General features: G+C 39.1%; 1 protein-coding gene across 2 annotated transcripts; it reads left to right on the forward strand.

The window, feature by feature from the left end:
- On the forward strand, positions 1-26,556 carry LOC131246335 (uncharacterized). Of its 2 annotated transcripts, XM_058246347.1 has the most exons (8): positions 4-553; positions 3,527-3,738; positions 21,233-21,514; positions 23,006-23,128; positions 24,017-24,167; positions 24,632-24,867; positions 25,475-25,511; positions 26,269-26,556. In XM_058246347.1, the coding sequence occupies exons 1-8, from the start codon at positions 163-165 to the stop codon at positions 26,406-26,408; spliced, it is 1,572 nt and encodes a 523-aa protein (XP_058102330.1). In that variant the 5' UTR covers positions 4-162; the 3' UTR covers positions 26,409-26,556. The 2 variants fall into 2 exon arrangements, with proteins under 2 accessions (XP_058102331.1, XP_058102330.1); XM_058246348.1 differs by lacking the exon at positions 25,475-25,511 and having other exon boundaries at positions 1-553; positions 26,269-26,488.

Here is a 26,556-nt window from a genome sequence, read left to right on the forward strand (position 1 = left end):
AAATTGAATTAATTGAATGCCACGTATACAATTTCAAGATACTCGCGGGTATCGGCGCTTATCGGCCGATATTGCCGATACGTGTCGGTTTTGCAGGCAAGTATAAATTCTCGTGCCGAAGCTCGAGAGAAAAAGCAACCATCTATTCTGTACATAACCACCATGAGGCTTGCAATCTATACCAGCGCCCAAGACTACATCATCTCTCCATCTCTCACCCCATTCCTATCTACCACCCACTATCGAAACTGTCCATCACTACCAACGCTTCCATTTGCAAGTTCCAGAGCTGGGCCCTACTTCCAGCGGCTGGTTTTAACTCCTAACCTTTTAAGACAAGAGCCGAGCAGCAGCAGCAGCCGGGGTTGTGGAAGATCGGTTCCGAAACCCATTGCTTGCATTGGAGAGACAGATCCCGTCACCGCCGATTCTCCTGCGAAGGCGCTTCGGAAGATTCTAGAGTCGCCGGGCATTTATCAGGGGCCCGCTTGCTTTGACGCTCTCAGCGCCAAGCTTGTGGAGAGAGCAGGATTCAAGTTCTGCTTCACGAGCGGTATGTGTTTGTTTAAATGCCTCAGTGATCTTTCTTTCATGCACGCTAAGTAGACAGTACATACAATGAGAAATGATCCTGTGCTCTCAGAGCACTGATGGTGCTCCTACCTGCATTGGGACACTTGGACTGTCCTGTTCATCGATCTGCACCGTCCATTAGGTCCGTCAACTACTTCATGGGCTACCTTGGAGACATCACACTACTCAGATGATTCAAACACTGAAATCAATATCCTACAAATGATTGAGAGTCTCATACCATCATAAATTATAATGATCAGAAATTTGAATAGTCCAATTGATCTATCCGGACTGTTTATTAGGTTCAGCATACATTTCATGGGCTACAGTGTGGAAATCACATGGATCATACAATCTGATTCATCCAGCAGTTGGCCTTCCTTTCTATAACCATCAATTTTGCAAGCTATAGGTGGATGGTTAGGATCGTCTGATGAAAGTGATTCTTAAGAACCATAAGCAACACATGATGGGTCCCAACAATTAGATGGCTCGAATTCTTGACTAAGCCTATTTTTCTTTGTTGTCCATTTTATAGGCAATTGATGGGATGGTTAGAATGTTATCACTATCAGTGTGACTTTTGCATGGTAGCCATGAAATGTATGCTTTACCTGTGGACAGCCCAGATTTGTCGAGCAGACTGTCCAGTTTTTCCAATGCAGCTTGGAGAACTGTTTACTTATGTTGCTTTAAGTAGATCACTGGATCATCAGTTCTCATCTTTAATCATCATCATCATGTAGATGATCATGATGATGAGAAGGGAAGAAGAAGGAGAGGCGAAGGAGAATAAGAAGAAGGAGAGGCGAAGGAGAATAATTGTAGTCTGCAGGCTACCCAAATTTGTAGTCCTCCGGCTTACACTTGCTGGTCAAAACCATTCATCTGGTGGAGTAGGACTAGCTGGGTAGCCCTCAGCGTGGAAATTGCATTGACTAGATGAACATGTATGGCTGAGGGGCCCACAGGCTACAATTTGTGTAGTCTTGTAGATTGTCTGCCTCAGTATCCCTTTGGGGTTGTAGTTGTGTTTTTTGTATTTGTTTATTTCAATGGTGTGGTGTTTAGTCGGAGGCTGTTTTTTACTTTTTCTTCTTTGTCAATTTCTTTTTCTTTTTTTTTTTTCTTTTTTTTTTGGCATATGACCATATTTGCTATGTTCTTTGAGGATTGATACTTGTAACTTGTTGCAAATTGGGTTTGTTAATGTGGTCAATCTGACATGCTCTCCTTTCAAAGCCCAAACTAATGCAGGTTCTTGCCCATGTGGGAAATGATCCTTTGTTATGCATCAGTTTCTTTTTACAGTCTGTTAATGGAATTCATTGCATTTGTGGCATAAACCACTTGGCTTTATTTATGGTTTTGACCTCGATAACATTGACATGCAGTTGACAAATTTTTTTTGTTAAAATACATGCTCCTAATTGAGTAAATCCAATCGATTCACACTCTCCATAAGTCAATTTGTGTTTTCTCCAAAGTCCAAATTGTGCAACTCAAATAGATGAATTCCTTTCTCTTAAATTCGCCATAGTTCCCTTGTTGGATCAAAGATCTGGGTTCTTTATTTGCCGAAATTTGCTAATTTATTTGTAGTTGGCATCTTGGATTCATTAGATGGGTTGGAAGTGGGTTGAGAAGATTTGAGCACAGCAGGGAAGGAAGATTTAAAACTGGGGAATGCTATCCATTTTGTATCAGATTTACAAGTGTTTCCAAGTATGGTAATAAACATGGAGTGAAAGTGAGTCGATTCAGTTTTGATCTTGAACTAGCCGAGTTGGTTTCATCCTGACCCTGCCTGTTTTTATTTTTTAAGACCCAGTTCAGGCATCTTAGTTGACTTGATTATGGAACAAGTCACATCTGGAACTGGGATTTAAACCATGCTTCCAATTGTCACAAGCTTTGTTTGCTTTCTGGTTTGCCTCATGTTGGATATGGATATCTTTCGAACCATTATAATTTACAGGAGAGCATTTCTTTTCCTGGAAAAAATTGGGAAGAAGCACCATAGTACTGAGAAATCAATCAGAATCTGATGTCCTTCGATCAGAAATGTTAAATCCGTAGAGCTTGCAATGAACTCAACTCTATTATGAAGGGTGAGAAAACCTCCACTTATTCATACTGGTTGGGTTGTTCCAATAAAAGCAATGATGGCTTGCCACTTCCATAAAAGTTAAGCTTCACCCAATCCCTCCATGGTGCCTTCAGCTCATCAAGGTATGGTAAATAGGTCAGTACTGTTATAAGAGAAGAAAGAGTTCTAGAGATTAAAAAAAAACATGTTCCCTAAGAGTAGCTTCTTGTTTATATATGTTGTATGATTACATTGGCAGTCCTTACTCAGAACACTTGAATACAATAGTAACTATACAATACGATAAGATATAACAACAACAACAACAACAACAACAACAACAGGAAGTAGAGAAGAGAGAACAAGAGACTTTATCCAATCTACTCTCCGCAGCAATATGGAAATGCTAACGAACTAGGGAAAAAGAGTGGTACCTTTTGAGATATGGCAATTCTAATGATTGATGACAATCTTGGAAGATCTCCACGGCAAGATCCTTGAAGTGTGTTTTCCCGACAACTTCTGTACTATTGAAAAAGGATATTCCATTGCCATCAACCAAAGGACGATGTCAATTTGAAGTTTTATTCTACAAGTTGAAGAAAAGGAAATGTTGTGCCTTCCGCGTTTAATTTAAAAAGAAAAGGGGAAATTGTGTCATCCATGTCACCAAATATATGCAAAGCCTTCTGTTGAACAATGTTGTTATGAGCAGCCTCAAAAGTGTTTCTTTTATGTTCTGCATGAACCATGAAAGAACAAAGTGAGTCATGGATATTATCTCCACCAGACCCTTTCCAATCTTGTTTTTATTCAGATCAAACTCCAAAGATGCTGACGATAGTTCTTCCTTCCTCTCAGGATTTTCAGTTTCAGCTGCTCAGCTGGGATTACCAGATGTTGGCCTCATTTCCTATGGGGAAATGATAAATCAAGGATATCAGATCACACAAGCTGTATCCATTCCCGTTATTGGAGATGGAGACAACGGATATGGAAATCATATGAATGTCAAGAGAACTGTCAAAGGGTTTATTAAAGCTGGTTTTGCTGGGATTATTCTTGAAGACCAGGTGCTTGTTCTGTTTCTGCAATAATGCTTCACACACACACACACACACACACACACACACACACACACACACACATATATATATATTGAAGGATAACAAAAAATGTATATTAAAAGCTACCACAAAACCGGAAAAGAATACACCCCACAAAAAAATTTACAATACGAGTAGGGATTCTACTACACCAACATTAACATTCTTAAATCCCATAAACCCACTCGACCACATTTCCTTTTTGTAACCACACCATCTCCTCCCAACTCTAAAGCTTACCTTGGAAGCAACGCCTATTCCACTCACACCATATATTCCATGATATTGCCATTATGACCAAATGCCATGCTGCAAGCTCATCCATAGGGAGGATTACATTGTGCCATGCCCTCTATAATTCTTCAATTATATGCAGCATTACCCTATTCATTCTAAAATTGTGTAATAACTTAGGACTTTATTAGATCCAATGTGAATATTGCGGATTCTTTAACTAAAGCTCTAGTTAGAGATAAAGTCTGGAAAACATCAAGAGCGACGAGACTCAAGCTAATAGGAAAATGAATTACTGGAAATGGTAACCTAACCTAAGGACTAAAGATCCCAAGAATTAGATTCAATGGGAAAACAAGTTTACACGTGATTCTTTGGTTGAACAACATTACATGTTTAGGAGAAATTATTTCTACGAGTCCCTCTTTATGGTGTTAGCAATTTCAAATCTCTGTAACAATTAAGGTTGGGTGAATCCCTTAATGAGTTCATGACCTTGTTTTAAGATGGGGTAATGGATGTTACAGAGACACCATTGATGAACTCACCTATATGAGTGTGGAAGTGAGGCAGCTTCTATGAAAATTTGGCTAATTCTCTAGAGCGCTCATGAAATTGAGGTAATGCACATGGCCGTAATGTGCAGCTCTAAACACCTTGGAAAACACTTAAACTACTGTGTGTGTTTCGTGTACAATCTACTTTAAAAGAAATCTAATTCAAGACCTAGTTCACTAATTTCTTGTAGTCTAAAGGCAATCACTAAGTGAGGTTTAAGATAACATGTCATCGTCATTTATTCACAATGGCTCTTCTTTTTGCCCAATTTTGTATTGTTTGGAATAAATAGGGGGATTGTTATGTGTATTTAAAAAAATATATAAAAGAGTTTGGAAAAGCAAAAAATAGCATTGCTTTGTTTTGTCTTTTATGAAACTTTTAGTCATTCGTTCGAATATAATAAGGTGTTGTAAATTAGTTTATAAACCTTTGTCCTCTATAGACTCTTATGAAATGTGTTAAGCTATACCTAAGCTCGTATGTTCGCACAAGCTTGGCCCAAATGAGGAAAATTGGCCTAGAAACCTTTAACAGGGCATGTGCATCCATGCACACCTCCATATACTCGCGGGATTCTAGCCTCGATTGACTTGGATGTACCTCTTTAAGTTGAGTCTTGATGAGCTTGGTTTTACCCAGGTCTACTTTCTTTTTATTCCTTTTGTTCTTATCGTGACTGTTGAATGTGGCTCACTTAATAAAGTCATTTCCATCGTGTGAAACATGCCTCTTAACTCGCAACGCATCTCAAACGCCACGTAGATTTTCTCTGAATGGGTCTTTTCACAATGAGACTAATCATGTTTTATAAAAATGGAGCTTAGGGTTATAGTTTTTTCAATTACAGAAAATCAAAATTCCCTCTCCTGTTTTTGATATCTCCTCCCTTGCTGGTTTTCCTCTTTTAGGCATAAAGAAGGTAATGTTGTTGTCGTGTTGGTGTTGGGATTTATACAGCTTGTGTATGTTGCGTATATCCATCTGTTGGGGCGTTGTATCCTTGAAGATAGCGTGTCGACGACCTTCTATACCAATTCAACATATCGAGGGGCGCAAACTATCTCAAAGATAGCGACTATGTATGCTTCTTAACCTTACAACGAATCAGAATATTCATTGGTTGAACAATTGCTGCATTCCTATCTCCTTTACAAGTGGGAGTTCCATTAAATATGCTTCATTAAATTTGTATTTTCCTATTTCCATTGTTTGAAATTTCAACAACTTTGGGATAATTATGCCTCATAGCCTTGGGAAATTCGAGTGAGAAGTCTGTTCGCCCAAAAGTTTTTGATGGCTAGCACTTTAAGAGGTGGAAGCAAAAATTATTCTACCTTACCACCCTTAAAATTGCATGTCATCGATCAACCACGACCACCTTATCTTCCAAACAAGAGTTGTCGGTTGTTCGTAAAAAATAGGATGAAGACTATTATTTGTGTAAGAACTATATCATAAGTGTCATATTGAACCAACTATATGACATTTACTGCGACTATGAAACATCTATTGAAAGATATAAGGCATTACAAAAGAGTACATGACTGAAGAGGTGAGTGTGAAAAAATATGCCGTGAGTCGATACTTCAACTTTTAGATGATTGACGACAAATCATTAATGCAATAGGCAAATGAGTTAAATCTCATAGCTCATGAGATTATATCTAAGAGAATAAAATTAGATGAACTCTTCCAAATAGTTGCCATTATTGAAAAACTACCGCCTACTTGGAAAGATATCAAAAAACTCCATTCGGCATAAAACCAAATAGTTAAGATGGAGCAACTAATTGTATGCTTTGGAATTAGGGAGACTCTAAAATATATTAGAAGATAAAAAAGATGACGTATACATGGTCTTAATGATCAATGATAAACATCACCAGAATCAACATAAAGGATAACCTAAACCCAATAGCCTAAAGCCAAACCAAAATCAATTAATAAAGAAACCCGAACCCAAGACTAAGGACCAAAAAAATGGCGACCAGGATAAATCATCCGGTTGCTATGTGTGTACCTATAGGGTATGCATCTTTTAACAAAGTTTATAGATTTTTAGATATTAGCGAAAATATCTTATTGAATCTAGAGAAGCAGAGTTTCATGAAGACCTTTGTATTTTCCGTTATTTTGGTTCTGGTTATGAGTTTCATGGATCATCAAGACCTTATACATCATCTTTTTGTATCTTCTAATCAATCTTGGAGTCTTGCTTATTCCTTGATTGCGAGATGTATAATTAGTTGCTCCATCATTAGCAATTTGGTTTTATGGCGTAGGGATAAATCTTTCCAAGGTGATAGTTTTTCAATAATGGTAGTCACTTAGAAGAGTTCATCTAATTTTATTCCCCCAAACATAATCTTGTGGGTTATGACATTGAACTCATTTGCCTGTTGCACCATTGATTTGTCGTCAACCGTCTGTAACTTGAAATGTCGACTCACGGTGTATTTTTTACACCCTCTTCTTTGGTCATGTACTTTTTTTTTCTAGTGACTTCTAAATTTTAATAGATATTTCATAGTTGCAGTCAAGGTCATATAGTTGGTTCAACATGACACTTAGAATATAATTCTTGCACAAATAATCGTCTCCTCCATCCTATTTTTGATGAACCATTGATAACTTTGGTTCGAAAAGACACGTCAATCATGGTTGATTGATGACATATGCAACTTTAAGGATGGTAAGGTAGAATAACTTTTGCTTCCACCTCTTAAAGTGTTGGCCGTCAAAAACTTCTCGGTGAACAAACTTCTTACTTGAATTTTCCGAAGCCATGGGGCACAATTATCTCAAAATTGTTGAAATTTCAAGCAATGAAATCGAGAAAATATGAATTTAATAAAACAAATTTAATGGAACTCCACACATGTAAGGGAGATCTGGGATTGCAACGGTTGTTCAACCGATGAAGATTATAATTCGCCGCTGGGTCGAGGCACGTACGTAGTCGCTATATTTGAGATAGTTCGTGCTTTTGTGTGCTGAATTGGTGCAGAAGGTCATTGACACACTATCTCTCAAGATACAACGCTCTAACAAATGGATATACACAACGCACATAAGCCTTATAAATTCCAATAGCAACCCAACCTTCTTTATGCCCCAAAAAGGAAAACCAACAAGGGAGGAGATAGCAAAAATGAGAGAAGCGATTTTGATTTTCTGCAATTGAAAAAATCATAAGCTACGTTTTTATAAAACACGATTAGTCTCGTTGCAAAAAGACTTGTTGAGAGAAAAACTAACGTGATATTTGAAATGTGCTGTGAGTTAAGAGGCACATTTCACGCGATAAAAACGGCTTTATTAAGTGGGCCACATCCAATGGTCACGATAAAAATAGAAGGAATACAAAGGAAGTTGTATATCTGAGCAAAATTAAGCTCACCAAGACTCAACTTGAAGAGGCCTGCCCAAGCCAATTGGGGCCCGAATCCACCCCCTTCCTGAGCGCAAGTGTATGGGAGTGTGCATGCACGCCCAGTTAAAGGTTTGCAGGCCAATTTTCCCCACTAGGCCAGGATTGCGTGCGCATACGGGCTCGGGCATAGCTTAGCACATTTCACAAGAGTCTATAAAGCACAAAGGTCTATAAACCAATTTACAACACCTTATTCTATTCGATGTGGGACTATAGGTTTCACAAAAGACAAAACCAAACAATGTTGCTTTTTTGCTTTTCTAAACTCTTTTCTTTGTATTTTTTAAATACATGTGACAATCCCCCACTTTAAATAATACAAAATTGGGAAAAAAAATAAGAGTTACTGTACATAAATGATGGTGACATATTGTCTTGAACCTCATTTAGTGAAATTGTCTTTGGACTATAAGAAATTGGTGAACTAGGTTTTAAACTACATTTCTTTTAAAGTAGACTGTACACGAAACACAGTAGTTTTAAGTGTTTTCCAACGTGTTTTGAGCTGCACATTACAACCATATGCATTATCCCGGTTTCATGAAAGCTCTAGAGAATTAACTAAATTCTCATAGGAAGCAGCCTCATTTCCACACTCATATAGGTGAGTTCATTAAGGGTGTCTCTATAATATTCGTCACCCTACCTTAAAACAAGGCTATAAACTCATTAAAGGATTCGCCTAACCTTAATACGTTACAGAGATTGGCATTGCTAACACCATAGAGAGGGACATAGAGAAATAATTTCTCCTAAACATATAATGGTATTCAACCAAAGAACCATTTGGAAACTTATTTTTCAATTAAACCTAATTATTGGGATCTCTAATCCATAGGTTTACCATTTCCAGTAATTCAATTTTCTATTGCTGAGTCCCGTCTTAAATGCAGGGGCATTTTCATATCGGGCTCGAGTGGGGTTGCCTGTGGGATGCAGGGGCACACTCGGGGTGGGCGACCCGTGTGAGGCGGTACCCATGTGATTTGGGGCCCACGATGGGGGTTCGACCGAGGTCCTAACCCATGCGATGTGAGGCCTGAGCTATGAGATAAAGGGATTAATTTGCCACGCTCTATCAGTTCGAGCTTTTGGAGCAAGTAGTTAATTGTCCTATATCAAATTGGTATCAGAGTGGGAGGTCTCGTGTTTGAGACTCCTCACCGGGGGTGATTAATGCAGGGGCATTTTCACACCGGGCTCGAGTGGGGTTGCTTGTGGGATGCAGGGGCACACTTGGGGTGGGCGACCCGTGTGAGGCGATACTAAGGTATCCTGTATCGGTATCGGTTGGCGTAATGGTTCTCTTCGATACCGATATGGATACGAGGGTGTAACGGTGATATAGGGGCATAATGACCAGTAACGGTACATTTTTTTTTTTTTTTGCCCAAAAAATATGAAAAAATATGGATTAAATCCGAAATATTCTAAGCATTCCAAATATGCATTCATTTATAAATTGAAACATGTTTATGGTGGTGTAACGGTCTACGCTTTGGTGAGAAGTTGTATCGGACTGTCTGATGAATTTATGAACCAGATAACCTGAATTTGACTATAAAATTCATATATTTAATTTTCTAAATATATAATTTATATACTTAACAATTTAATATCATTTCTCCCAATAGTTATTTAAAAAAATGAAATTAAATTCAAGTAGATGGCGTTGCCAATTTGGGGCTGACTTGGAGGACCAATCCATGCCCCAAATCAACCTCAAATTCATGCAATTTATTGGCATTATCCCACTTATGAATTGGTGGACATTTATTGGATAGTGAATCATGAAAAAAATCAAAAGGCCCTATTTTAAAAAATAAGCGTCCACAAATTAACAATTAAAACTATTCAAACAATTTGATTTTGGCATTATGAGTTAGCAACTATTGTTCATAATTTAATTAGTAAATATTAAGTTAATACATGTCCCGTGTACAATTTTTTAAAGGCCCGAATTAGGCAGGACTTGGATTGTGAAGTGTAGCACACAAGTGTCAAAGTTTTTTGGGCCTCACCGTGATGAATGTGTTATATCCACACCGTCCATCAATTTTGCCAAATAATTTTAGGGCATGAGCCCAAAAATGAGGCAGATCCAAAGCTCAGGTGGACCGCACCATAAGAAAAAACAATAATTAAACGTCCACCATTAAAAATTTATTGGGGGTTACAAAAGTTTTAGATCAAGATGACATGTGTGTTTTCCCTTCATCCACATCAGTGTGACCCAATTAACAGGTTAGATGGAAAATAAATATTACAGAGGACCCACGTAACAAAACGGTGCAAGTGCACTGTTCAGCGTGCACCGTAGAACACATAAAAAAATAAAAATTTAAAGCCACGCAGTCCATTCCGTTTTCGATACCGAAATGAAAAAGAAGAGATATGGAAACCAAAAAGAAAAGAGGGAAAGAAGAGAGAGAGAGAGAGAGAGAGAGAGAGAGAGAGAGAAGAAGAAGAAGAAGAATCCGCGTTGCGGCCGCAGCCGCAGCAGTCTGAGAAGAAGAAGAAGAGGAAGAAGGAGGAGAAGAAAAGAAAGAAGAAAAAGGTATATATATATATATATATATATATATATATATATATATATATATATATATTATCAGATTAAGCAGATGCCCGTATTGAGTAACGGTGTCGGCCATTACCATTACGTATCGGCCGATAAGGCCGTATCGTAACGGATATGGGACACCTTGAGCAGTACTCATGTGATCTGGGGCCCACGAGAGGGGTTTGGCTGAGGTCCTAACCCATGCGATGTGAGGCCTAAGCTATGAGGTAAAAGGATTAATTCGCCACGCTCTATCAGTTTGAGCTTTTGGAGCAAGTGGTTAATTGTCCTACGTCACGTGTCCCTCGATGTTTTCCAAACTTTTTCTCTAACTAGAGCTTTGGTTAAAGAATCTACAATATTCACATTGAATCTAATAAAGTCCTGAATTATTACACAATTTTTTAATTTTAATAGTTGCCTCACATAACCATGTTTCAAATGGACTTGTTTGGACTTTCTATTATAACTCTTGTTATTAGCTATCCATATGGTAGCTAGGCTATCACAGTGAATGGACATAGGCAGTACCCATTTCACCTAGAAAGATATATCAATTAATAGTGTTTTTTTATCCATTCTGTCACTTCACCAGCTACTGCCAAAGCAACCAGTCTAGATTCCATTGTGGAATGAGCTATAAAAGTTTTTTTTTTTAAAGATTTCCATGAAACAGCTCTGCCCGCCATGGTGAAGATACAACCATCTCACCTTGAATTCCAATTAGCATCGCTATATCCTTCTACTACAACTGGGAATCTTTGGTAATGAAGACCAAGATCCCAAGTCCTTTTAAAATACATTAAGATCCGATGTATATCATCCCAATGTATGTTATTCGGATTACTAGAAAATCTACTCAGTTTTCTAATTGCAAAGGCAATATCCGGACTAGTGCAATTCATGGCATAGGCCAGACTACCAATAATACTAGCATACTTCACCGGTATATCTTATGCAGGACAATTAACTACTTGTTCTAAAAGCTCGTACCGTTAGAGTATGGCGAATTAATCACTTTATCTCATAGCTCAGGCCCTACATCTCATCGGTTAGGACTTTAGCCGAACCCCCTTCCTAGGCTTGTGAGCCCCAAAACACATGAGCTGCCCAAGCCGAGTGTGTTCCCGCATCCCACGGGCTACCCCACTCGAGCCCGGTGTGAAATGCCCCAGCATTAGTCACCCTCGGTGAGGAGTCTCGAACACAAGACCTCCCCCGTGGGCCCCAAATCACATGGGTCATCCACCCTGAGTGTGTCCCCGCATCCCACGGGCTACCCCACTCGAGCCTGGTGTGAAATGCCCCTGCATTAATCACCCCCGGTGAGGAGTCTCGAACACGAGACCTCCCACTCTGATACCAATTTGATGCAGGACATGAAATTAAATATGACATGCAAGATTTCAAGCTTTAGATCATACCAATTTTAAACAATCACAAAATTCCACGTCCCACGTACGATCAAACATTCAATAAGGGGAATCTACGAGAGTCCAAGCCTACACACGTTTAGGGCTGGATCAAATAAAATTATAAACCAAACAATGCCCAAAGGAGTGTAAGATTCATCCACTCTTGCAAAGGATTGTTCCCTAATTCAAGAGATTCATCATGTTTCAATTCGGGGAAAGTTTAGAGTTTGCAAAAGTTGGAAAAACTTGGAATTTGGGATTATCTAGGGTTAGGGTTAGGGATTTAAGGTGAGAGAGGAGTGAAATAGGAGAGTGAGAATAACTTGAGACAATCCACACGTGTGGATAGTAGCCCAGCCCAAACGCACGTGCGTGGGTTTCTGTTTGCACGTGTGTGGGGCCTACGAAACTGGAAATGGCTAGCTAGGGGTTGGTCGGCTAGGGGAGGTCCACCCTCACGCCAAGTTTCACGTCGATCCGGGGTCCGGTGTGTGCGTGGTGCTCCGCTGAAGTTTCGGCCCCCCTAGTGGGCAAGAATTTGAAAATCTGTTGTAGAGGAGAATTTAGGTGCAAAGAAAAGATAAATCTGAAGATGGGAAGGCTGTGGGAGATGATGGATGTGGGGTGTAGGAAGTGGGGACGATTTGAGATGGTTGTGGCTTCGCACCACGATAGTTAGCCCTTCGAGGAATGGAGGGTTTCGCACCCAATTAACTTCTTCAACTCCGAGGAATAGAAAAGAAAAAACACAGAATTTTATTCATAAACTTCACTGAAAAAAACCTACATGGGGTTGCCTATTTATAAGAAAACCCTAAACCCCAAAAGCCACACCATATGCGCACACTATTACTTAGAGACGAAGTAACAAAAATAACAACTAATCAACGCAATCAAAACCGTTCATGATGTTTCTAATAACGATAATAACCAAAACTCAAAATCCTAAATCATCTAGGGTAGTGGGCCACGATCATGAGATCCAATGGTGGAATCCACATGATGATCGGGTCCACTCCAATGCTCCATAGCATAGCCCCCTAATTAGGAGGTCCTCCATAGATGTCGTCGTCGATCCAGATCGATAGTGGGGCCTTCCTCCTCCTTGAATACGTGCGTAGGGTGGGGGGCGTGCGCGTGCGCATGATGTCCCATCAACTCTCCTCGGCTGTGAAGATTTCGCTATTGGCGAAACAAAACTCCTGAACTGCTCCAAGATGTCAGGATCAAGTCTCTGAAGCTCCTCCTCAGTGAGTCACGCATTGTCTAAAGTTGGGAGTGACTTCCACTTGACCATGAACTTTTGAAATCCGTCGTCCAACATCAATACTATCTAATGGTCTAGACTATCCTCTATCTTCTCTCTGGGTGCGGGAAGAATAGGTATGGGAGGTAGAGACTGGGAAGATGGGTCGAGAAGAGGCCATGAATCAAGGGAAAGGTCTGGGGAATCAGGATGGTTCGATGCAAGATTGGACAATGTATCAGTGGTCCCCTGAAATGCAACTAGATCATCCACATTGAATGTGGAACTAATTCCCATGGAAGGTAGAAGATCTACCACATACGCATTGAGACTGTTTCGTTTTATAATTTTGAATGGTCCAGCGCTACACGCATGTAATTTATGAACGGCTTCCTGAGGGTACCACTCTGGCCTGATGCGAACCATCACGGTCCCCTACATTGAATTCCTTAAATCGTTTATGTTGGTCTGCAGAAAATTTGTAATGTTCATTACTAGTATTAATCTTTCGCCTGATTTCTTGATGCAATGAATGAATGTGATGTGCAAAGGACTCTGTAGACTCTGATGACCTATGGGACAGGGACATAGGGACAAGATCAATAGGCTTCCTAGGAACAACATCACACCAAAGTGTGGCTTTATATGATCCAAACTAAATAGGAACAAGACAACTGTGCGAGACTGGACTGGAAGTTTCATCAACCCAAGACACTCTATAGGGTTGAGGATGGGCTTCAAGCTTCAAGCCCAAACGGCTCACAATGCTAGTTGATACCACGTTGGTACAATTATCACTATCCACGATCATTTTGCAGCTCTTATCACCACATTTTGCGTGAGTATAAAGGGTTGTGTTGCGTCGCTAATCGTCGATATTCTTTGCTTGTGTAAAGGCGTGACGCACAACTGCAAAGGTCGCAGACTCTTGCGCTCTCTTCCTCATCACTAGGGGTTTCTGCTGGCTTATATTCTTCCTCCTCACCGTCACTTTCTGGGTGCACTACTTCTACTTGCCCATCAATAAGGAACACCTTGGTGCCTTCTCTCGTGCCACATCGGTGGGCAAAGTGACCAAACCCCTAACATCTAAAACACCTAGTCGCATCACTTTTACGCGAGCTAGACCAGACAACTCCTTTACCCTTATCATCCTTGGGCCTAGGTTGAAAACTATTGGAAGACTTGTATTGATATCCAGTGCCAGGCTTAGCCCCAAAAGGGTTGGCCTCAGCGCCAGAATCACGAGACTCAAACCAACTTTCCACAGGTGTTTTGAGGTATTGTTCAACCTCCAACACTACTTGATGCATCTGTTCAAGAGTGTATATGTCTTTGGCGAGCAACTCTCTTCTAATATCAGAACGGAGGCCTGTCTTAAATCGAACAAGAGTGAGTACGGGATCCTCATCAACTTCACACCGGGTCAAGTACTCTTCGAACTTCTCAATGTATTTAGTCACACTCATGAAACCTTGTCGAAGAGACTGCCGTTCTTCAACCAACCTCAAGTGATAGGAGAAAGGGAGGTACTTTTTCTTAAAAGAGTTTATTTCATTTCTCCTCAATGAACTATTGGGGGCTCCCTCGACCTTTCTTTCTTTCACTCCACAGTAGCTCAAAACCTCTTTGCGTGGCTTAGAAGTTCTATCTTGGCAAATCGGACTCGACGAGCATCCGACATGTCATACCACTCAAAATAATGGTCCATATCCGCCAACCAATCTAGAAAAGCTTTAGGGTCTAAGTAGCCATCAAACGTAGGGGCCTCTACTCTAACTCCCTGGAGGAGTCGTGTATCTGGGTCATAGTGATCATGATGCCCTTCGCGGGGTAGGTGCACGAGTGCGCGCACATAACCAATTCCTTGGCCACTTGCATTCCTTTATCTATCCTCCTGACCACCTGCCTGAGATTGGGCATCTTCCCCAATGGTGGGGTTTGCCCGAGCGGAAGTCTCTAGCTGGATAACGCACACATTAAGTTATTCAAAGCGTTGGTCAATACGTTGTTCCAAGCGCCTACCCAAAGACTCAAACTACCGGGTTATATTGTTCATTGACTCTTGCAATTGCTCCATGTTTAGTATAAGGTGCAAGCCAAAACCACGACCAGTACGTGTGGGCATTCAACTACTCACTCAACTCAAAGACCTTCTAATACAACTGTATGTGTCTAAATGGGACTAAATGATCCTATAGGACTATATGAGGGAAACTATACAATGCTACTAAAATTTAAGCAACATTACTGCCCAAATAATTCATTAACAGAAAATTCAGCCATGAAAATTGGGGATTTTCTGACAACAGAAAATTTAGCAGTCCATGTTGTGAATGATGGGTCCTAAATAGCCCTATATGATGAAACTTGATGCAAAATAGATGTGAATAGACTAAACCCTAAACATGCAATGCATTCCCCTATGAAAACCCTAAGCTTTGATACCAATTTGATGCAGGACAATTAACCACTTGCTCTAAAATCTTGAACTGTTAGAGTGTGACGAATTAATCTCTTTATCTCATAGCCCAGGCCCCACATCTCATGGGTTAGGATCTCAGCCGAACCCCCCTCGTGGGCTCGTGGGCCCCAAATCACATGGGCCGCCCACCCTGAGTGTGTCCCCGCATCCCACGTGCTACCCCACTCAAGCCCAGTGTGAAATGCCCCTGCATTAATCACTCCCGGTGAAGAGTTTCAAACACGAGACCTCCCCCGTGGGCCCCAAATCACATGGGTCACCCACCCCAAGCATGTCCCCACATCCCACGGGCTACCCCACTTGAGCCCGGTGTGAAATGCCCGTGCATTAATATCATTCTAGTTTCATGCTAGGGTCGCCTTTTAATTGAGCTAAAAACGCTTGAAAATCGGGACCAAAGTCCTTGTCAATCATTGGTCGTTTACTTCTCCTAATCTCAGGTTCAGACTCGGGATCAGCTAAGTCTTTATGGTGAGAGCATGAAGGTTCATCTATATATATAAATGAGGAACCCCTACTGGATTGACCTCCACTGCTCTTTAGTTTATAGGGAAAGTCATTTTCATAAAACTCTGCATCTCTAGCTTCAATAATGATATTTTCACTAGTATCTAGGAATCTATAAGCTTTGATATGAGATGCATACCCTACAAGTACGCATATAGCAAGTAGATAATTTATCCTGGTAGCCATTTTTCTAATTCTTAGTCTTAGGTTTGGGTTTGTGTTTTTTTTTTTTTTTTAACTGATTTTGGTTCAGCTTCAGGTCATTAGGTTTGGGTTTTCCTTTGTGTTGGTGTTGGTTATGTTTTTCATTGATTATCAAGACCTTAGATACATCATCTTCTTTTTTCTTTTTCTTTTTTTCTTTTTTCTTTTTAAATCTTCTAATCTATCTTGGAGTCGGTCCGAAGACATTCAATCAGTTGCTCCATCATTAGCTCATTGGTTTTATATCAAGGAGAGTTTTTGAAATCTTTCCAAGTAGGCAATTGTTTTTCAATAATGGAAATTACTTGGAAGAGTTCATCTAATTTTATTCCTGCGAACATAATGTCATGGGCTATGAGATTAAATTCATTTGTTTGCTACACCACTAATTTGTCGTCAACTATTTGAAACTTGAAGTATCGACTCACGACGTATTTTTTTACACCCGCTTCTTCGTTCTTGTATTTCTTTTCATCTAGATTTCATTAGATGTTTCATAGTCACGATAAAGGTCATATAATTGGTTCAACATAATACTTAAGATATAGTTCTTGCAGAAATAATCGTCTTCATCGCATTTTTGACAAACCACCAATAACTATCGTTCAAGAAGACTTGACGGTTGAGGTTGATCGATGACATATGCAACTTTAAGGGTGGTAAAGTAGAATAATTTTTTGCTTGTGCCTCTTAAAGTGTTGGTCGTCAAAAACATCAGGGCAAATAAACTTCTCACTCGAATTTCCCAAGGCCATGGGGCACAGTTATCTCAAAATTGTTGAAATTTCAAGAAATGGAAACGGAAAAATATGAATTTAATGAAGCAGATTTAATGGAACTCCACACTTGTAATGGAGATCTGGGAATGCAGCGATTGTTCAATTGCTGAAGATATGATTCACCGTTGGGTTAAAGCGCGTACATAGTTGCTATATTTGAGATAGTTTGCTCCCATCAGTGTGTTGAACTTGTGCAGAAGGTCGTCTACATGTTATCGTCGACACGCTATCTTCCAGGATACAACGCCCTAGCAGATGCATATATACGACGTGCACAGGCTGTTCAAATCCCAACACCAACACAACATCAACACGACCTTCATTATTCCTCAAAAAGAAAAACCAGTAAGGGAGGATATAACAAAAATTGGAGAGGGAATTTTGATTTTTGTAATTGAAAAAACCTTAACCCTAAGCCTCTTTTTATAAAACATGATTAGCCTCGTGGTGAAAAGACCCGTTGAGAGAAATAACTGACGCGACATTTGAGATGCACCATGAGTTAAGAGGCACGTTATGATAAAAACAAAAGGAATAAAAAGGAAGTTGTAAATCTGTGCAAAACCAAGCCCATTGAGACCCTAATCCACCCCCCCTTGCGTGCAAAGTAAACGGGGGTGTGCACGGGCGCACATGCCTAATTAAAGGTTTTCGAGCTAGTTTTCCCCATCGAGCCAGGCTTGCACATGCATACGGGCTTGAGTAGAGCTTAGCACATTTCACAATAATCTATAGAAGACAGGGTTTACAAACCAATTTACATCACCCCATTCTATCCGATGTGGAACTAAAGGTTTCACAAAAGACAAAACCAACCAATGTTGGTTTTTTACTTTTCCAAACTCTTTTCTTCGTATTTTTGAAATACACATAACACTCTCCACTAGTGTTGTGATTATCGTACGATTCACGAGATGAATCTTACGTATTGTATCATATGACCATACGATATGAATTGTACAATCAAATCGCATTTTGAAGTGAGTCGTACAATTTAGATCTGAATCGTGCGATTAAATCATGAATTATACGATTCATATTGAATCGTACAATTCGATATTTCACTCGCAAAACCAGCAGTGTCTGGTCAAAATTTTGATTTAAAAAAATAAAAAATAAAAAATAAAAAAATTTGCAATTCTTTTTAGGGATTTCTATTTTAAAACATATTTAGGCACTACCCTCATTAGAAAAACATATATTTTGCAACTTTTGAGAGATTTTGGAGACTTTTGGAGCTTATGGGCCATCATAGGAAACCTAGAGAAAGAAATCAACATATGTTTTTCGTCACTCAACGAAATCAAACGCCACTTGTTGCATTCGATTTCTACGTTAAAATAGATAAGAATACATGTAAAATATTCAGTTATTCCTCTTTGTTTCATTTCTTTCATATCTTGATGAAAATATGGGTTTTTTCGGAAAAGAAAAATAGAATATTTCGATTTATTTTCAGTTTTTTGCAATTCTTTTTTAGGGCTTTTGTGTTTAAAACTTATGCATGTCCCCACATACATTATAATACCACTTCTTTTTTTTTTCTTTTTCTTTTTAGAGATAGTGGTGAGATTCGGAGTTTATGTGGGCCTAAATAGATTTTTTTTTTTTCAGGTGTCCTCTCATTTATTTCAAATTTTCACCAATTTTCTTATTTTTAATCAATTTATAATCTTCTATGTTTGTGTGGGGATGGGGAAAATGTTTTTATTTATTTATTTATTTATTTTTGAATCATATAAAAAACTTACATGTACATGAGATGGAAAAATGGGTTATTTTTTTTAACTTGATTATGACATGATGATATTTACATCATACATCCTTTTTGTTTTTTGCATATTCATGACAAAATGGATGATTGATGTGTTTTTTTTAAAAAAATAAAAATAAAAAAAATTTATATATATACAAATTATATATTTTTTTGTGACATGTTTTATGAAAATCTGAAAAAATCTTACGATTTACGATACAATTTACGATACGATACGATTCAGATCCCTTTACGATTTACGATACGATAGCGATTATGACAACATTGCTCTCCACCTCTGATGCATATGCATGAGCAGTAATACTGATTTCCAATCCAATTTCTTCATGTCGGTGGGGATAATTGACTTCTAGTTCTTGTTAACCCACCTGGCGATATCGTCCACAAAGATCACCAACAAATCTTCCTTGCCAACTGGACAGAATTTCAGCAACCTCTTCTGAATGGCCCTTCCGTCATGCTGGCACCTTAACTTTGTTGTCCAAGACCTCCTTCCATGCCTTTGCCTTTGCTACTTCCTTTGCCATTACCACCTCGTCGTTAAGTATTGTGCATCCTTATATTTGAACTCGAAGCAAGAATTTTGCTGGAAATCTGATTTTGAACCCCCTAATCTAAGTCACCTTCTTTGTTCATCCTATCTGCTCTTTCTCACATTTTATGAAATGAAACTTTAATTATGAACCATCGACCCTTCTAGTATCGAGGATGTCGATCGCCCTTTGGGCTTCATCGTTGTATCTAAACTCATGAATCCAACCTTGATGAGGACATCGCATCACGTACACCTTTGCATACGTATCAAAGGAGGAGACGGGCTTCATCGTTGTATCTAAAGTCTTAATGCTTGGTTTTGTTCATGAAAAAAAAGAAGAAGGATAACTCTCTTATTTTCTCTCTAATCTTCATGTGATGTGAGGATATCTTCCATGTGATTTGGAAGGAAGATCGATGCAACGCCTATCTTCATCAACGGAAGTTTCTATCCCCATATTCATCTCTTCATCAACAATCGAGGTATTTCTTCAAGTTTCTTCTTTTCTTCTTCCTCCTTTCTCCAAAATCCATCAACAACCTTCCGATTCTCCTCCTTTACACCTTTCTCGACAAGCTGAACCATAAAAAACCCAAAAACCAACCCTACCTAGCCCACACGTGTGACCGTACGGCCACACTGTGAACCCATAGGGCTGGCCGTACGGTCTCACCCTTTGTCCCATTGGCCTTCCACTACCCTTACAACAAAACCCCTTCATTCCTACCAACAAACCCTAACCCTAACCCTAAAATTCTCAAATCTCCCAATTTTCCCAAATTCCCAAACCCTAGATCTTTGAATACTTCGATTTAGCCCAAATCCCTAAATTTCCTACATCCAAAACCCTAATTCTCATCTCCTAATACCTAAATCCCTTAACCCCTCTATTCAATTCCCCAAACTTTCCTAACCCTAGCTTCATCCGCACCCAAATCTAATAAACCCTAGGTAGTATTAGACCTTCCCCTTTAAAATAGGCCTAACCCTATGCTATTTGGATGTTTCTATATCCATCAAATCCTAGTTTCTCATGTTTAATGGTCTTGTAGGATGATGCTTGGCAACCTAGGCTTAAACTATGCATGATTTCCTTTAAAATCTTGATATTTGGGATGATGGTAGTAACATTTATAGTTTTCATTAATTAATTTAAATTTGCTGATTGGTCTCTTACATTATTTGAGTTTATGCATTGGTACTACACCAAACCTTCTTATATGCCCCGAGTCACAATGTCTTGGGATTATTGTTTCGGCCAACCTTCCATACTTTCCAAGATGACGACCACTCCTTCAGCCCCTACCTAGGATTGATGTCAAACATGAATGGTGTAGAACCCTCTACAGGATGTCCCCTTTTCTTGGTGTTTTTTCACGGATTGCTTAGGTGAGATTTGTATACAGCCTCCATGATTATTAGCTTCGTTTTCCATCATCTTTGTTGTCATATTGCCATATCCAGCCTCACAAGCTTCATTGTCATGATAACTAGGTGGAATTGCTCAATTTTCTTCACTACAACTTTTCAACGGTTTTTTTTTTTTTTTAAAAAAAAAATTTATTTAAATTTTATGTGGGAGATGCATATTTCACCTGTACTTAAGTTGAAATTCTTTATGTGATTGGAAATTCAAGTGGTTTACTACATCTATTTCTTAGCAATGATGCATTTGTTTTGTTTGAAGCCTTGTCATGCTAACTAGTACTACTTGTCATAAAGATATCCCCAAAAGCCTGTGGCCATACTCAAGGGAGAAAAGTGGTTTCCAGGGAGGAGGCTGTGATGCGAATAAAAGCAGCCATTGATGCTCGGAAGGAGAGTGGCTCTGACATTGTTATCATTGCAAGGTCTGACTCTCGTCAAGCTGTATCTTTAGAAGAATCGCTTTGGAGAGCAAGGGCATTTGCTGATGCTGGAGCTGATGTTCTTTTCATTGATGCACTTGCTTCAAAAGAAGAGATGAAGGCCTTCTGTGAGATTTCTCCTCTGCTTCCAAAAATGGTACACTTTTCCACATATAACATGGCAACATTTTAAGAAAGCTCTGAAGGATGAACATGTGCATTCATAAAGTTCAATTCATGGATAGGGAACTGTGTCTTTCTTTCTTTCTTTTCTTTTCTTTTTTCCTTTTAACTCTCAAATGCTCAGGGACATTCTATTTGTGATGGAAAGTGCCATATCCTCTGAAACTCAGTAATTCTGTACTTCAGAACTCACATCTACCACCCCTCTTTATGAATATACCTGTTTTTCTAAATTTTGTAGTAGGATGGTGCACTTGTTTCTGTTCTAACAGAGATGTAAACAAACAAGGTGTATTTATCAGAATCATAGGATACAATGTACCATTTCCCATAGTTTAAGCTTTAATTACAGACACTGGAAAACTAGTTCAAAAAAGAAAAAAAAAAATTTATAGACACTGGAAGTTCTCATATCTATCCTAATTATTATAAGCTGGGTTCACTGCCTTTGGTGAACTCAGTTAGTTAAGTCCTTGATAATATTCCCTCACATTAACAAACCCTTCTTCAAGACAGGGCTTTGATGAACACAACACTGCATTCTAAATTATGATGGTGGCACTGCAATGTCAAAGCAGGTAAATGTCCTTGCCTTGGAAATATGATCCCATGAGCACGTGCGCGCGCGCACTTTATTGCACACACACGTAAGCTTAGCAAAGCTCATGATTCCATATTTCTAAAAGGTATGAAATAGCACAACAGTTAGGGAACATGCTGATGCACAATGCAACCTCCTCATAGTCACATGCTCACAATAATATCAACTAGTCTTGAATGTAAGAAAATTGCATTGATAGACATTAGTGATTGGTAACATCAGTATGTTACTAAGCCCTATCAGCCATATTGCCCTTTGAATTTACGAAGTCATAGCACACTTTCTTAATCACTTGTAAATATCAACTTTCCATTATTTAAATTGATTTAGGTTGTGTTTGACAGCTCTATTGTATCCACACAATTACATTTCATGATTTTTGGAAATTCTATGAAGAGTAGAAGTACAACAAACAGTAGCTATTTTTCTTGTGGTTCAAGCGGAACATATACTTGAGACTTTTCATGCAAGCATCTAATAAGGTTAATTCAGTCAGCATTGCCTTCTAACATGATTGTATGTAGCTTGAGTACATACACACAAGATGGTTGTGGTTTATTTAAGTGTGTGTTTCTAGAATGATCGAACACATGGTGACTCTATGAAAATTTTCTCTGTTTTATTTTGTAATATTATAATTAGAGGAACTACAGTAGTCATTCCTTTCCGCATCTGATTTTCTTTTAGCTTTGTTCATGAATACCTATATTGAAGACTTTGAAAGCTGGATATAGAAATGAACTCCTTAGCATGTCGCATAATGCCGGAGCATAGCCTCTCTTTTTGCCCTTTTTTAAAATGCAGTAGCATATGAAAAATCAGTACTTCCAAACAACTACTAAAGCATTTTGTTTTCTTATGTAGGCTAACATGCTTGAAGGTGGGGGGAAAACTCCAATATTTAACCCTATTGAACTCGAGGAGATTGGGTTTAAAATTGTGAGCTATCCACTTTCGTTGATTGGGGTGTCCATTCGAGCAATGCAGGTGGAAAACTTTCTTTTACTGGTCTAATGTTAGACTGTGTAAAGTTTTATTTCAAGATGTTTGACCTAACATTTTCAGTGAAGTGCTGCAATGTAGAAACCGAATTAAGCGGTTCATGATTGTGGTGTTAATCAAACTTCTAACCTTTTAAGCATTTAGAGGTATCATGTTCCAACTACAAGAGATCAGAGAAAAGATGGGATTGTGTGGAGGTTACCTATGCTTGCTGTAACTTGGTGTGGAGGTATGGTGATACCCAACTGCCTTGTCATTTGTTTGAGGGAAGCAGAATTGGTGAACCACTTGCTCATCAATTGTGTGTTCGCTCAACAGGGGGGGGGGGGGGGGGGGGTGCCCTTTATTGGCTTCTTTAAAATGTCATGGGTGATGCCAGGTTCCATTCAAGGTCTCTATTCGTTGCTTGGCATGGGGGAGGGGAGAAAAGTTTCGACGGTATGAAGGTTAGCTATGCTTGCTGTAATCTGGCTCTAGGGGGAAAGGAATGATCCGATCTTTTGGAACAAAAGCGGGTCAGTAGTAGACATCTTTAAGAGGGCGAAGTTAGATGTAACTGATTGGGTATCTTGTATTAAAGTCTTTGACCTTAAGGGTTAGCTGGTGTTTTCTGCGCTTTAGTTGTTGCATCTCGCCTTTTTTGGCATTCTCTTTAATAAAAAATTTGTTACCTTTCACAAAAGTCAGGTAGATCTCTACCAAACGACTGCTGAGACAAGTCCTTTGGTTTTACCAATATGATGCTTTTAACTCTGACTCGTGGATCCATTAAATATCTTTTATGGATCCCGCTGGTGTTTGTTCTCTGCATTGGTATTCCTTAGCATCTTATGCTGGAAATATTTTGTAAAAGTCTTGTGGAAATATTTGCAGGATGCACTTACTGCCATAAAAGGCGGACGTCTCCCTCCTCCTGGAAACTTGCCATCTTTTGAAGAAATCAAGGAAATCTTAGGATTCAATGCCTATTATGAAGAAGAAAAGCGGTATATTGCCAGTTCCCACCAGCCATCTTCTCAGACAGGTGGAAACTATAGTTCTTATTTCTGCACTATCGTGTGAATGAGAAATGTGAGGGCTACTCATGAGAGCGTGACTCAGCTCATGCTGATGTGCCAAGTATCTGCCAGATCTAGGTCATTCATCTGGCCATTCCCGGCGTATATGTGCTGTCCCCTGAAAATCAGGCCGGTCCAGTCATCAGGTAGACCACACGTGTATGGTGAATATGGACCATTGGTTAATTTTTCTAAATGTCCATTTTTCATACGTCTGACCCACCTAATGATCAGACAGCCTATTTTTTAGCCACAGCACAGTGGGCTCACCTGATGAACAGCCTGGATGTTGCACAAACATGCTACATGGGCTCGTGTTGGGAGAGTGGGATTTACAATCCCACTCTCTTGAGTAGCGATAGCACTGCTCCAAAGGAATAAATAACCTTCTTATTCCATCCTTATTCCTTGCATTTCCTGTAAACCTCAGGTTATTCACCAACAACCAGCAATCTGCTTAATACATCACAGACCGCATTTCAAGATGAATCGAAGGAAGAAGGTGAAAATCCACAGGATCCGGTTGTCGAAGTGGTAACCCCTTATGTGTATGATGACTCCAACACAGACGGTTCAAAGGATCCTTTCTCTGGGTTCTGGTCTCGCTCATTGAGAGTGAAAATCACGGGAAGGGATGGATTTGAGAAGCTTGATGTCAGAATCCCTGTAAGCTCCCACTGTCCATTTTACAACAGATGGCATGCATGCTCACGTACATAAATAATGACAAATGCAAATACAATGCATATTACATTCGTTCCTGCTCCATACTGTGGTATACATTTGCATTGTAATATCTTAAGCTGACATGAAGATTCTGAACAAACATGCACGCCTACTTTTACAATCTGCTGCATAATCTCATTCATACATGCACTACATTGGCATGCAGGCATGGTACATTGTATTAGAAATATGTGACCAGCATATCAGCCAACATTCACACCTGCAGGCATCCATACTCTAAGAGACTTGTGAATATTCTGCATGAATAGCATTCACCCACGCATCGTAAATGCGCTCTCCCCCATAGGCCTTCATGTATGTGTGCATTTGTGGTACATTCTCAGACATGTGCATTCTTTTAAAAGTTCCTATGGACATGTATGTGCTTACATTTGTTCATGCATATGCATGATGCATATTCATGAATACATATGCATCTGTCCTTGCATACAACATATAAACAGATGAAAGCACATTTACATTTGTATGCATGCAGTTACAAACTTGTTCCCAATGGGTTAAAAAGCTACAATTTGTGCTTTAACAGGCTGGTTTCTTAGAAGGATTTGTGAACGTAATTCCAGGTATTCAATTCTAAACAAGAAACTATCTATGAATTTTTGGTTGATTTCAACAAACGGGCAATTAAGATAAGGGGAGATATACAGTTATTTGGACATACATTGATTATCTATACAGATGCAACCCACATTTCACTGATCCAGGCTATTCATTTTGTATATCCAACCATGGGTAGGGACTACTGCAAAAATTCCCATTAGACAATCATAGTCATCTGATTTTCCTGCAAACAGATGGTTAAAGAAGATACGTAGCCAATGGTTCATATGCATCAGGAATAAGTCCACTAAGACGTTGGTTGAGATTGCTCAATGGAGATGCTTGGCTCATCAGTCCACACATCCATGACGGGGCTGCAAATGAATGGTCTGGATCTCACTCAAATGGGACACTTGTATGGGTTGTTGGCCTTTTTCTTTTTCTTTTTCTTTATTTCTTTCCTTCTTTTCTCGAATCCAGAAGTGGATGGGAAATCAGATACTTTGAATTTGGAATTCTTGTGCTTTTTCTTTCTTTTTTTCTGTAGTTCAGGCCTAGCAATGTCTGATGGTAATGTCTCTTAAGTTTTTGTTTTAATAGCTGTCAGACCTACTAAGATGAGCTAATCCCTCTTAAAGTAATAATTTTTTTTCGTTTCTTATTTTTCAATCCTTTGTCAACCTTTTTCCTTTTTCTTTCTATTTTTACCGTCTTTTTTTTTTTTTTTTCTTTCTTCTTTTTTTATGATGGAATTCTTCTGCTTTTTATTTTGTTCTACAGGTTTAGGGGGTATGAATCTGAAGGCCATGTTAGATGAGGCAGTTGAGGAGATTGGTGGTACTGGTAACTTTGAAAGAGGGAAAAGATTGATCGATTTTAATGATAGGATGGGTGACAGGATTCAAGTCTTTTTGGAGTAAAATCTTGTCACAGACTGTTCTCTCTTGAATAAAACCTCCCTACAAACAGGAAAATCTTCAGTCTGAGCTATTTTTCTTCTTCTTCTTCTTTTCCCATTATAAGTTGAATCTCGAAATATATAGATAGATCATAGAAGAAATTGTCTCA

The sequence above is a fragment of the Magnolia sinica genome, chromosome 5 (assembly GCF_029962835.1).
Source record: "Magnolia sinica isolate HGM2019 chromosome 5, MsV1, whole genome shotgun sequence".
NCBI classification, from domain to species: Eukaryota; Viridiplantae; Streptophyta; class Magnoliopsida; order Magnoliales; family Magnoliaceae; genus Magnolia; species Magnolia sinica.